Source organism: Patiria miniata, unplaced genomic scaffold, assembly GCF_015706575.1.
Source record: "Patiria miniata isolate m_02_andy unplaced genomic scaffold, ASM1570657v1 HiC_scaffold_29, whole genome shotgun sequence".
Lineage (NCBI taxonomy): Eukaryota > Metazoa > Echinodermata > Asteroidea > Valvatida > Asterinidae > Patiria > Patiria miniata.
Window position 1 is genome coordinate 17640717 of NW_024037068.1, and position 14419 is coordinate 17655135.

The 14419-nt window shown below is 42.9% G+C and overlaps 1 protein-coding gene across 1 annotated transcript in view; it reads left to right on the forward strand.

The window, feature by feature from the left end:
• LOC119735233 (lysosomal acid lipase/cholesteryl ester hydrolase-like) overlaps positions 1-14419 on the forward strand; it is a 153329-nt gene that overhangs the window by 6041 nt on the left and 132869 nt on the right. The window contains exons 3-5 of the mRNA XM_038208939.1: positions 12259-12409; positions 12858-12950; positions 13785-13997. Coding sequence (XP_038064867.1) covers positions 12259-12409; positions 12858-12950; positions 13785-13997 — 457 coding nt within the window. The remainder of the gene's footprint in view (positions 1-12258; positions 12410-12857; positions 12951-13784; positions 13998-14419) is intronic.

A 14419-nucleotide genomic window follows, 5' to 3' on the forward strand; every position in this document is an offset into this window, starting at 1 on the left:
CGCGCGCGCGTGTGCGTTGTGCCAATGCTTGCGCGCGCTTCGCCGAATAACAAAACGAAATACTAATTTGAATTTCCTACGGTGCTTCTTAGAAGCACCGTTGGAAATACCTTCTTTTGTTGATTTCTTCAAAATGACAGCTTGCCAGAAAGAATAATTTCACAGGGAGTTTAGTCCCCTAACTATCTTTCAACCAAGTATGTTTTTCAACAATAACTACGCCAGTTACTTTTTGGATAGCTGCAAATGGTGGACTCTGGCTTTAAATGAAAGACACTGAAAATGGTTAGAAGTGACACATTGAGAAGTGTAAATGAAATCAGGAAGGACTGACTGACAGTGGCTTCTTCTCGACAGCATATGAGGATACTGGCCCATAGGCTGCATGGTTTGCTGGTTGTAAGAGTTAATTGGAGTCTTATTAGCTGAAAGGCTAGGCCTGCTGTATGTCACATGACTAGTACAGTTTGTAAATGTTTGGTTGCAACTGGTCTCTGTTTGGTATAAACTATACCGGCACTGGCAAGCTGATTTGCACTTGCACAGTATTAGTACCGTGCCAGTAAAGCCCAAACAGCTGATCAGTTGGCAAGATGCAAAGATGGTTTATATTGGGTGGCTGCCTGTCACACCATCATTTTTTGGGGAAAATAAACCTAACCATGCTCACTTCAACAAGATTCTGCATGATTCAAATGAACCTTGAGCCAGGGTTAGGGCTACTGCTTTCCTATATTATCTGATTGGATAGTTCAATAGTTCAATGGTCATCTGGTGAACAGCATAAAAGCACATCTGAATATTATTTAGCCTGTCAGCATTCCTAATGGCCTCTAGCATAGCAGGCAACCACTTTAAAATGAAGAGATGATGAATGGTAGGCCTAACTGTTTGATTTGTTTACCAACTGGCTAGGTACATGCACTTTCATGGCCTCTGTAGAATTTTGAGTTTATTAACCTTGGCCCTATTTCTCTGAACTGCTTAGGAGATAAATATTATTCAGCAAATTTGTGCACAAAGCAAAAATCAATGGAAATCAGGCGCTAGCATGATACCACCCAGGCCGTTAGGCTGGTCATCACCTGGTTTTGCTCAGGAGCACATTAGAATTAAGGACCATGAAATTGGCTGCACTGGCATTAACGGCTCTTCATAAATACCTCGGACAGTTTAGCTATTCCTATTGGTCGAGAGCCCGTCACGTGGCCGGTCTTAAACGGATGATAAAGAAATGGCTACATGTAGCTGGTCTTAAACACTTTTCCAGTGTCACAATAAAATGTGGACTCCTAAAAATCCAGTGCCTCTTACCGTTTCATTGGTTGAACGTTCACAATCCTCACGTAGGCATGCTCAACACTACCAGCGAGTCAGAATTTTATAGTTCTAAATTCAAAACGCAACGCCCCAGGTGCGTTCTGCGCGACATCGCGCAGAACATGCTACGCGCGCGTCAATCTCCATAAAAGGGTTGTTTACATCTTACTCTCCAGCTGAACACTCCATTATTTTGCTAGAGGGATTTTTCAAAAAGCATGCAGTGAACTTGTTCAACAAAATCGGGATTTTGTGAACGAATTATTTGATATTTTGTACCGAAAAGGTATTTATGAATGGGAATAAATATGTGCTCGGTCGGTATTTATCACTCTGTTTAATACCGCTTAGAGTCTGGGTGCTGATAATTACCCTTGCCTCCGGCTCGGGTAATTATCAGCACCCAGACTCTAAGCGGTATTAAACCCTCGCCTCCGGCTCGGGTAATTATCAGCACCCAGACTCTAAGCGGTATTAAACAGAGTGATAAAAACCTCCGGAGCACACATTTATTCCCTTACAAGCTGATTTACCCGATCATAGATCGGGTAGGGCTCATTTGTGTTGGGGTTGAAAGTGTGGGGAGTTAAATGTAAATGGGGGATTTAGTTGAGAAGACATGTAGCTATAGAAAAGCAATTTACGGTGACGCGATCTGAGGCAATTTCTGACCACGTACGATAGTAAAACAAAAGATCATCTTTTAAACATCATTTTCGAGTTTGGAGTCATTGAATCAGCTGTTCTGAGCAAAAGAATATTATAGTGGGCTACAATTTTTATTCGGGGAAGAAAAAGTGGGGGTAGGGAACCAAACGATATTGCCCGCTTTAAAATGTTGGGGTGGGGGTCCCCCGTCCCCCACCGATTGACGCCGCGCCCATGATAATTATGTACCATGGCATGCATAACTGTCTGTAAATTTTCCCGTTGGTCTGTTAAATTGCATTTTGTGAGGCAGTCGCGTTTGTTAATGTGGGAAAACTGAGTTGAAAGACTTACCGTATAGTACACAGGCGAAGGCTGATTGTACTGTTTTGACAATAAATCATAATGGAATAAAACGTGAAGGTGGCATTTGCAATGAAAATGTTGAGTGTGTTACCATAAAATTACATAGTCTGAATCATGGAGGAAGGTCATTATGAAGGTACAGTATTGAACTCTTCAACAAACGTAAACTTGAACTTCTTACAATTTGCGAGACCTGCGAGGAAAAAGTCGATTTAACTATTTTATTCAAGTTGGCATGGTTCAACCATAATATAAGCAAGGCCAAACAGCCAACAACCGCCAATATTATTATTTATGCACTCTTCGTTATTCCAACCCAACATAGTTCAAAGATCACAATATTTGAAGCAATGCATCGATCCCTCGTTGATTTACCCGATCATAGATCGGGTAGGGCGTAGAGTTGGGGATGAAAATGTGGGGAGATGAATGTAATTGGGGGATTTAGTTGAGAAGAAATGCAGTTATAGAAAAGCAATTTCTGTGGTGCGATCTGAGGCAATTTCTGACCACTAAAACAATTTTTTTTTTTTAGCAAAAGATCATCTTTTAAATATCATTTTCGAGTTTGGTGTCATTGAATCAGCTATTCTGAGTAATAGAATCATTATACATGTAGTAGCTACAATTTTTATTCGGGGAAGAAAAGTGGGGGGAGGGGACCAAAACAGTGTCCACCGCTTTAAAATGGGGGGGGGGGGGGTGGAGGGGTTCCCCGTCCCCCACCGATTGACGCCCATGATAATTGTGTACCATGGCAACAGTCTGTAAATGTTCCCGTTGGTCTGTTAAATTGGCATTTTGTGAGGCAGTGGCATTTGTGAGAAAACGTACTTGAAAGGCTTGCCGTAGTACACAGGCGAAGGCTGATTAGGAAGGTCATAATTAAGTTTCAGTATATTGGGCTCTTCAACAAACGTAAACTTGAACTTCTTACAATTTGCGAGACTGTCTGCGAGGAAAAAGTCGAGTCAACTGTTATTCAACTTGGGTCAACCATCTATATAAGAGCAAATTTTACTCGGCCTCCGAGAAATGTTTGCTCCCGAAACGATCTGAGACCGCGGTCTTTCGTGAGGCCAAATCGCTCCACGTCCGTGGAAAAATGTGGAGGGTGTCTTCCGCCGGATCGGACACATTTTCGTCGATTTTTTGTGTGACTGCGTTTAAGATCGCTGTTGAGGCCAGTCTTCTGCGCGCTTCTGGTTTGCGTACTGCGCGCACTTACGCGTTCTTAATCAGTTTCAAATGTTACGCGTGGCAAGTACTTGTTTCAGTTCGTTCGCCGCGCAGAACTCTCAGACCCAAGTCACAACGGGGTGTGCAGGTGTACTAGGGGCTGGGGCGAATTTGCACGCATCTGGCAGTCCTCGAATGGCTATCGTACCCGTCTTAGTAAAGGCATCTTCAAGTCATGAATGCATTGCCACGTACGCATTTCTAGACAACGGATGTGGAGCAGTTTTCGCAGAGAGCGAGATTTGCAGAGCACTGAAGGTGAGAACAAGGAAGAGAAGTATAATACTGAAAACCTTGAATTCAGAAGAAGTTGTCGACTCTGCTATCGTGATAGATAGACTCCAGTTGGGAGGGATGATAGAGGAGAACAGCTTCATCGACCTACCTGATGTGTATGTCAAGAATGACATTCCTGTGTCGCCAGAAGACATGGTAACGAAAGATGATCTGCAGGGATGGACCCACCTGTCACACATACAACTACCACAACTGTGCAGCCCAGCGATTCCAAGGGTAACCCTAATCATAGGTATGAACGTACCAGCTGCTACAACACCAATTGAGGTCATCAGAGGCAACTCGGGAGATCCTTATGGTGTTAAGACCCCTGTGGGATGGGTCATCTATGGAGTGCCCGGCAGACCGAAATCCCAACTTGATGCGAACTACATCAACGTACTAGATGGCTTGACCAACCTGGAAGATCAATACAAGCACTACATGAACTTAGACTTCAATGAAAGGTTGGGCGAAAGCCAAGATGAAAGTGCACTGTCAAAGGAAGACATGCCCTTCTTAGACATTGTCAAAGAAACTACAGAGTTTCAAGGCGGTCACTATCAGATGGCACTACCACTACAGCGACCCACAGTAAGAATGCCTGACAACCGCTCGCTGGCAGAAAAGAGAGCTGTTCAACTGAAGCGGAAGTTCGATAAGAACCAAGAGTTCAAAGAGAAATATGTGCAAGCTATGGAAGATACCATAGGCAAGGGTTATGTTGAAAAGGTTCCCGACAGCCAGAAGTTCAGAAGTGACGGTAAAGTCTGGTTCATCCCACATCACGGTGTTTACCAAGTTCAGAAGCAGAAGATGAGAGTGGTGTATGACTGCGCCGCAGAGTATGGTGGTGTTTCCCTGAACCGACAGCTGTTACAAGGGCCAGACATGACCAATGGTCTCACAGGTGTGCTGATGAGATTCAGACAAGAACCAGTTGCCGTCAAAGCTGACATAGAGGCAATGTCCTACCAAGTGAGGGTGAGATCGGAAGATAGAGATCTCCTAAGATTCCTATGGTGGCCAGGTGGAGATCTGAGTCATGAATTAGAAGAGTATAGAATGACAGTGCACGTCTTTGGTCCAGCATCGTCTCCCAGCTGTGCCAATTATGCACTACGTAAGACAGCTACAGACAACGAACAGCGCTATCGCTCGGAAGTTACGAATGCTGTCAGGAAGAATTTCTACGTCGATGACTTTTGCAAGTCAGTACCAGATAAAGAAGAGGCCAAGGTCATCTCGAGGGAAGTGACAGACCTGTTAGCTGAGGGTGGATTCAGACTCACCAAGTGGGTCAGCAATCAGCGAGAAGTCTTACGGTCGATTCCTAGGGAAGAATGGTCTAAGGAGGTAAAAGGCCTGCAGATTGATCAAGATGTTCTTCCACCAGAGAAAACTCTTGGAGTCTTGTGGTGTATGGAGAGCGACACCTTCGGCTTCGAGATCAATGTGAAAGATCGTGAACCCACACGTCGTGGTATACCAGGCGCGGATCCAGGGGTGGGCCGCGGGGGCACGTGCCCCCCGTCAAATTTGAGTCCCAAAAAAAAATAGAAGGGGGAAAAAGAGGGGGAGGTGACAGAAAAGGAGGAGAGGAGGGAACCTCCTTACTGACAAAATACCGATATTAAACTTGAGCCTGCAAACATTGCGTACTCAACTCGAGAAGCTTCGAAATAAACCGCGATCCCACCCTGCATATACCGTTATTAAACCGATTCGTAAGAACGTACATGTACACGATTTATTCTCTACGAACATGCAGCTCAAACACACGTTGTGCATTGCTCTTTGGACCACACCATTGGTCAAGGGTGTGTTTTAGTAAGAACAATTTGCCAGCAGTTCCACGCGCTTTTGAATTACAAATTATACTTTTTCACGGAGTCCAAAACATGTCCTTGTTTTAAATTGACTTCTTCAACGTCACGTCATCATTCGTAAAGACTTTATTCGAGAAACGATGTAAAACCCTGAAAAAATTGAAACACCCCTGAAGGTCATGGATCCGTCAATAAAACATTTTTTTAACGAAGAAAGTTGAGATCCAAAAGTTGGGTTTTGACGTTACTAGGCGTTGCAGAAAATACAAATCTGATAATTTTGGTACATAAAAGAGATCTGTTTGTTCTTAGGACAAAAACAATCAGCACTCAAGACATGCTCTTGCAAGCTAGACGAAACGCAAGTGTGTTGCTCTTTGAATTGCAAGCGACGTAAATTTGATCGTAGTTCGCCGGTGGCGACGCGGGCCGGCATCCGTGTCCCAGCCGGGAGGTATACACCTATTCCCGATGTGTACTTCTCAACGTTATTGTCAACCATTATTTACTGCAATGTTTTTTTACATAACTAAATGACGAATACTCCTTCAAAATTGTACCATGGCGCCGAAAGACTCAATGTCAATTATATGTCCAGTCGCAATGTCTCACACAATTTGTCTTGCCGCTCCACCTATCTGCCGATGGTATATTTACAAATACATGCACGTGTAATATGCCCTATTCTTGAAATTAAACTGGACTGAATTAAAAGAACATTTCTTTAAAATGTTTGGGCATTTTACATTATGCAAAAAAAGAGGGAGAAACTTGGATGACGTTTGATTAATTTCTGTAGTCATGAGATAAAAGTTACAATGGAGGCTAATTGCTCCTCTGTTTAAGTTTGATTAAATTACACTAATTTTAAACTTGAATTCGATTAACATGTTCAAGTGGTTTGTTCTTGTTGATATAACTGAAAATTTCAACTTCAAACAGAACATTTAATAGAAAGCATCCTTACGCCAGCTACCAAACTAAGTTTTTACAATTCCTTTTTCAAAATATATTGCACGAAGACATGCAGACGAAAATACATGGTATCAAGTGAAGAACAGAAGAAACCGAGAAGGCTTGTAAAAAGCAAGAGTAATTTTAATCAATGAAAAAATCTTATAATCTTTAAACAAATTTAGTCAAATAACTCCGGGGAAGAGGAGCCAGGAATCGCCTCAGATTGCACCACAGAGCATGTAGAATCCAAAATTTCCCGGGGCCCGCTTAAGGGCCCCGGACCCCACGCCGAAAGATGTTCGCGCTACGCATTGGTCTTCGGGCAGATGCCCTATACTCATCACTGCAAGATACGATTCCTTTTCAAAAATAAGCACGGAAATAACTATGCAGACAAAAATATTTGGCATACAAGTGAAAAACAGACAAAAATAAAAGGCTTGTAAACGAAAGAGTATATTATAAAACCAATGAAAAATATCCTCGTAATCTTAAAACATTTTGCTCAAATAACTGGGAAAAAGGGGCCAGGAGTCCCCTCAGAATACACCACACAGCATCTGAAATTCCAATTTTCTGGGGCCCTTAAGCGGGCCCCGGATCCCACGTGGTAAGACAGGCGTGATCCACCCTCGCATTAGTCCTCGGAGCAAATGTCACAACGCATCGTTGCAACAGTTAACAAAACGAAGTCAATACAATTCCTTTTCAAAAATAAAAGCAAACAAATATAAAGAGGAAAATAGTTTGTAAAAGTAAGAGTATGTTTTTAAAAAATCCTTATCTTAAAAACTTTTGCTGAACTAATTCAGTCGAAAGGAGCCAGGAATCGCCTCAGATTGCACCACAGAGCATCTAGAATCCAAAATTTCCCGAGGCCCTTAAGCAGGCCCCAGACCACACGCCGTTAGGGCTTCTCGCTCCGCGCTCGCATTAATTCTCGGAGCAAATGATTTTTTTTTTTACAACAGTGTGCCCCCCGTCTAAAAAATTCCTGGATCCGCGCCTGTATACTATCCATTGTGAGTTCAGTTTATGATCCGTTGGGAATGGTCAGTGCTGCCATTATGCCTGCCAAGTTGCTGCTTCAGGATCTATGCAGATTGAAGTTGAACTGGGATGAGAAGATTCCTCAAGAACACCTGCACAAATGGAACCTTTGGCTGATGGACCTACCCAAACTAGAATGCATCTCAGTAGATGGATGCTTCAAGCCTGAAGGCTTTCAGGATCCTGTTAGTGTGCAGATCCATCACTTTGCCGATGCCAGTGAGAAAGGGTATGGCGTCGTCAGCTACCTGAGACTACAGAACAGATATGGAGATGTTCATTGCTCCTTTGTTACATCCAAATCAAGAGTGACCCCGTTGAAGCAGCAATCCATACCCAGACTTGAACTTACAGCAGCCACTGTAGCAGTGAGAGTACACAACTCGATAGTTAGAGAGCTGGAGATCCCTGTTGACCAGACTTTCTTCTGGACAGACAGTATGACCGTCATCAAGTATATCTGCAATGAGACGACAAGGTTCAAGTCTTTCGTGGCTAATCGACTTACAGTGATAAGGGACAGTTCTCATCCATGTCAGTGGAAGTATGTGAGATCAGAACAGAATCCAGCAGACGACTGTTCAAGGGGACTTCCCATCGACAAGTTCATTGCCAATAGGAGATGGTTCCGAGGACCAGAGTTTCTCTGGCATGCAGAAGCAGATTGGCCTTCAACTTGCGTGACCGAGGAGCCAGAAGTAGATCGGGACCCAGAAGTAAAGCGTGTCATGGCGGCAGTTCCGATTGAAAATCTGCTGAGTCGGTCAAATGCAGTTAAGAAGCTGATAGAATACTACTCAGATTGGAATCGTCTGAGGAGAGCCGCAGCATGGTGGCTACGGTTAAAGAGAATCCTGAGAAAGAGAAGCAAAGAAGAATTCAAACATGACGCTGTGAACAACCTTACAGTGGAAGAAATAGAAGAAGCTGAAGTGAGTATCTTGAGATGGGTTCAGCATGAGGCATTTCCTCACCAGATAAAGAGGCTTCAAGAAATGAATGATGGCCCTCAAGATCTCACAAGGGAATCTTCAAAACAGCAGAAAGTGGATAAGCTGTTAGACCAGTTAGACCCAGTGATGCACAAGAGCTTGATGAGGGTCGGCGGTAGGTTACAAGCCGCTCAACTCCCAGAGGAAGCCAAGCATCAGATAATCCTGCCACAAAAGTGCCACGTGACAGACCTGATTATGCAACATACACACCAAAAGATTCACCACCAAGGCAGAAATCATGTACTTGCAGAGCTGCGCCGGAGATATTGGATTTTGAAGGCAGGAGTGGTTTTGAAGAGTGTGTTGAAGAGGTGCGTGATTTGCAAGAAAGTCCAAGCTAAATTGGGTCAGCAGAAGATGGCAAACTTACCCGCTAACAGGCTGCTATCTGAGAAGCCAGCCTTCACTAGCACCGGAATAGATTACTTTGGCCCCTTCAATATCAAGCAGGGCCGCAACATAAAGAAGCGGTATGGAGTAGTATTTACCTGCTCGACCAGCCGAGCAGTTCACATTGAGATTGCAGAGAGCCTAGACACAAGCTTGTGCATAAATGCAGTGAGACGCTTCATTGCCAGAAGAGGAAATATAAAAGAGTTGATTTCCGACAATGGTACCAACCTCGTGGGTGCTCATGCAGACTTGAAAAAGGCGATGAGCGAGTGGAATCATGAAACTCTTGAGAAATTCGCAACTGATTGTGGTATCACCTGGAAGTTCAACCCGCCAGCAGCTTCACACTTTGTCGGCATCTGGGAACGCCAAATCCGTACCATTCGGAAGATACTACAAGCCATGTTGAATGAGCAGCATATGAGAGTGTGTAGAGATGAGGAACAGCTCAGGACCTTGATGTGTGAAGTTGAGTACACAATTAACAGTAGACCGTTAACCCATGGGTCTGATGATCCTAAGGATTTGAACGCCATCACTCCCAATGATTTGCTCTTGCTGAGACCGAGCAGTCTATACGTCGCACCACCTGGTGTTTTCTCAGAGAAAGATCAGTATGCGAAGAGGCGATGGCGCCAAATGCAGTATTTGGCAGATCTGTTCTGGAAGCGATGGTCTAGAGAATACCTGATGGATCTTCAACAGCGCCAAAAATGGTTGTACCCTCAGAGGAACCTATACCCTGGTGATGTGGTGTTAGTTGCTGACAATCAAGCACCGCGCAGTTCGTGGCCCCTTGGAATAGTGGAAAAAACCTATCCTGACAAGAATGGATTGATCAGGAGTGCTGAGGTAAAAACAAGAAATCATTCAAAACTTGAAATCATCGCAAGACGATTCCGGACATTCGACGAATTGTACTCATCCTAATGGAAGTCTCCGTGAATGTTATGTCTTTTAAAGTAATTTAAGAATGTTCAGCATACGCTGTACAGTTATACTCTACTTGTTGAAAAGACATTGTTTTACTTAGTACAAGTGTTTGCCTTTTTCCAAGTTGTTAGATGTGTCCTTTTTGTTTTGATGAAATCTCACTTTCTTAAAGCTTTTCTTGTGAAGCATGCAAAGACTGATGTTATGATAACTTATAAACTTGTTTGATGAGTCTTTATTCTTATTGTTACAGGGATGCATGAATAGACACCATTTGCTGGAGTTACACCTGTGTGCACTCTGTATTCAGTGCTTCGGTTGACAAGTATCTAGTATTCTACAGTTTTCTTTTTAAAGCAGAAACGATTGCTGCAACTAGTTCTATTTTTAAAGTGCGTTTAAATTAGTGCCTGAGTCTTTTTTATAGTTTTCATGATTTGAGGTAATTGTATGTTCGTTACATAACAAATAAGGGGCTGGAATGTTGAGGCCAGTCTTCTGCGCGCTTCTGGTTTGCGTACTGCGCGCACTTACGCGTTCTTAATCAGTTTCAAATGTTACGCGTGGCAAGTACTTGTTTCAGTTCGTTCGCCACGGCCAGCTAGACAACAATTTTCTTTTACCGTTCTCTATTGTTCTCTCTCATTTTCATGGAGTTGTTCATTTTCTAAGTTGAATCTACATGTACATCTGTGATGCCTGTTCTGAGGTATGTAATGACACCTGCAGTATGAACAATAAACCAACTGTTAATCATATAGACAGGTTTCTAGCATCGATAATTCTAGAAACTATAGGTCCGATTGAGATCGCGTTATTGGAAATCGGCGGCCTGTGGCAAAATGTGGGGAAATAGAATTTGAACCCTACAATCGCGATGTTTGAAGCAATGCATCGATCCTTCGTTGATCCCAGACAGGCCCCCGAAATTATAACGCAAAACTGTGGCGGGCAGCGAACTCACAACGCTCAGCCTTGGTGGAAGCATGGAGCTGTATTAACACACGATGGAAGCAACAGAGCACTATACACGTCACATGCTTGTGCTTCAAATCATGCAAATAGCGAGCACCGTAGACCCAACCTCGTTTCCAGGGTGTGGAGCAGGCTGTAGTACGCGTTGCCATCGACAGTTTTGCATAGCCCGGAAATACTACGCAGTGTAGACTTTCGATTGGTCAGACCGCGCAAGGCATACTTAATGTGTAGTCCTTCTGAGTATTCGTTGCACTCGGCGCAGGGGCGGCAAGCGAAGCATATGAAAGAATAGGGGCACTTGGTGGCCACGCACCATGGAGAAAAAATATTTTACCAAGGTCACCCCATACCACAATTTGGTGAACGCTTTTGCAGAACGGCCGAGTAGAACACGTAAACGGAACCCCTACGTTGACCTCGCTGACCTCGCACAGTCTAGACACGCAGAAAAGCCAGGACAGGGGGCGGCCAGGTAGTCAACGTGAAAGCGCACACGACGGCAAATTCCTGCGCAAAATGCAGTCACGAAAAATAGACGAAAAGGATCGCCGGTCCGTACGGGAAAATCAGGACGACCCGAAGTGTCCGACCCGGCGGAAGACACCCTCCGCATTTTTCCACGGACGTGGAGCGATTTTGGCGCAGCGGGAGCCCGCGGTCTCGGATCCTTTCATGAGCAAACATCGTCTCGGAGGCCGAGTTAAACTCTCTCTTATATATATAGATTATATGTGAGGTGTTCTGGCAAAATGAGACAGAACTGGGCAGAGGTCAAATACGGCTTCTTGCACTACAATTGGACATTCCTTTGACAAATTATGGCAGTTTAAAGTTCGTATTTATCGACATGCTAATACAGTAAAATACTGAGAAAAAGGCATTTAAAGTTTTGAGTTCGTGAAAATGAAACGTGCCAAATTGGTTTTCTTGAAAAACACTATTATTCCACGACTTTAATACTATTTCTTGAAGTAGACATAACAAACATTACTAACACCAATAATCAGAAAATCGGGGGAAAAAAATCGGCCCCATTTGGGTTTTTGCTTTTTTTTTCAATACGGCCTGTGCCCAGTTCCATCTCATTTCGCCAGAACGCTTCACATATCTGCGGAATAGTACTTGCACGAGAGCAAGTAGGCAAAAGTGCATAGAAACAGGTTTTTTTGTGAGACCACTCTTGAAACTTGTTCAGTTTACCAAAAATACCAAACATTAGTGAGACAAAAGTTTCTTTGATGCCTAACTGAAATTTCTCCTACATTTGTATGCAGCTGGGACCAGATGGCTGAGTATGATCTGCCAGCTATGGTTGACCTGGCCCTGGAGGTCAGCGGTCAGGATCAGCTGTATTATGTCGGACACTCACAGGGCTCCCTCATGGCATTTGCTGGACTGTCCAAGAACAAAGAACTGGAAAAGAAAGTAAGTTTTTTTTTATTAGAAATTCGGATGTGAAGTTTCACAACCCTTTTTTTTTGCTGGGGGAGTGGGAAATCCAAAAATCCAAAAAGTTTTTGTGAGTGAAATTTCATTTCTACATTTCTTTACTTTTTTTTTTTTAGAGAATATTTCTTCCCAGATTTGATACAAATCAGCTAAACCTCACCTCAAGCTTAGCTGACATATATAAAGTATCCTTTCAAAATTACCACCTACGAGGTTTCCATATCTTGTGCTTGAAATGAAAATAAGAACAAGGCTGTAACATTAAAACGGCAAATTTGGAAAAATGTGGTTTTCCCGAAGGGGAGAAATAATTATGTGGAAGGTGTAGTAATAATTTCTACATCTGTTTATTTTTGGGAAAATATAAGGGAAGATCTGATATACAGTTTGATTGAAATATTGCTTTTGTGTTTGTAAATTTTAGATCAAAATGTTCTTTGCTCTTGGTCCAGTGGCAACTGTTGGTCACATGACCAGTCCACTGAGGTACCTGTCAACCTTTCTCCCGGAAATTGAGGTAAGTGTTAGTAGTTGGTGTTCTTTTTTTCATTAAAAAAATACAGTTTTCTTTCATAAAAAAAATGGTTACCTTGCTAACCAGAAGGAAAGTCTTCAATTGTGATTTTAAAATGAGCTATAGGCCTATTTATATATATTGATAGGACCGAGGATGAGTGTTTTTGTGTTACTGGTTTCTTTCAATGGTTAACAATCATTATCGTTTCGGTTTGCGGTAACACCACGTGGTAATAACTACTGCTTAGAAGATATTTAGTTCTGAAAAGAACTTGTCCCGCTTATTATCAACTTTCGCTAAGTAGTTTTTTGTTCTGATCAGTACAGTTCTGCTGTAAGTTCTTAAAGAACTTGTCTTTGGTCTCAACGTTTTGACTAGCCTGCTCTAGTCATCGTTCACAATGCCCAGGGCTCACAGCCAACTGACACACTCAAGCGAGTAGGGCATCCCACTCTAACACAGTGCCCAACAGAAAACCAATCAGAATCCACCAATACAAGCACTTCCAATCCTAACACAGCCTACTTAAGAAGTAGCATCTCCAACTCTCCTCAGTCTCCTGACGATGACTAAAGCAGGCTAGTCGAAACGTTGAGACCAAAGACACGTTCTTTTAGAACTTACAGCAGGACTGTTCTTATCAGAACAAAAAACTAATAGCCAAAGTTGATAATAAGCAGGACAAGTTCTTTTCAGAACTAGTATCTTCTAAGCAGTTTGTTATTACCACATGGTGTTACCGCAAACCGAAACGATACCGATACTCCACCATGCAAAGCCTCAAATCATATATGAGGTTAACAATCAGGTTTTATTCTTTAATGGAATGGACAGTTTCTGCTGAACATACTGGGAGTCAGAGATTTTTTGCCGTCGTCTAAGATTACCGAGTGGCTAGCTGCCGATCTCTGCACGGGCGCCGATGTGTGGTGTGAGAACATCGTCTTCGTTCTCTGCGGATTTGACAGGTCCAATCTGAATGAGGTATTTGTTTTGCTAAACTGTTGGTCAGTCTGTCTGAGTCGCTGTGTCACTTTTTTCGTATTGGTCTGTGTTCCTTCGTCAATGGCTTTACTTTAATTGTTTTTAATCAATCATGATTAGAAAACCAAAGACTTTAGGGGCACTGCGTCCCGGAATGAGCCCGATTGGGCTACGAAACACACTTTGAATGAAATGCTGCTAATTGCAAAGAACATTTAAAAGTAGGACGTCAACATCCACACCACTATACTTAAAAAACTGGGCGTTTTTTGTGTTATTCTTGTGTCACGTGTGCGAGAATGACTTTCAGGGTCCACTTTTTCGACCTGAAAAATTCAACTGTTCGTGCTACCATTAGTTGTGATTCCAGCCATTAGGTGTTCGCCTTTTGTGGACATGTAAGAAACCACAAGTTGGATTTTTGGGTAAAAAATTAGTATTTTTTTATGACCGCGGATATGGAAAATGTTTTAAATTTGAGTCAT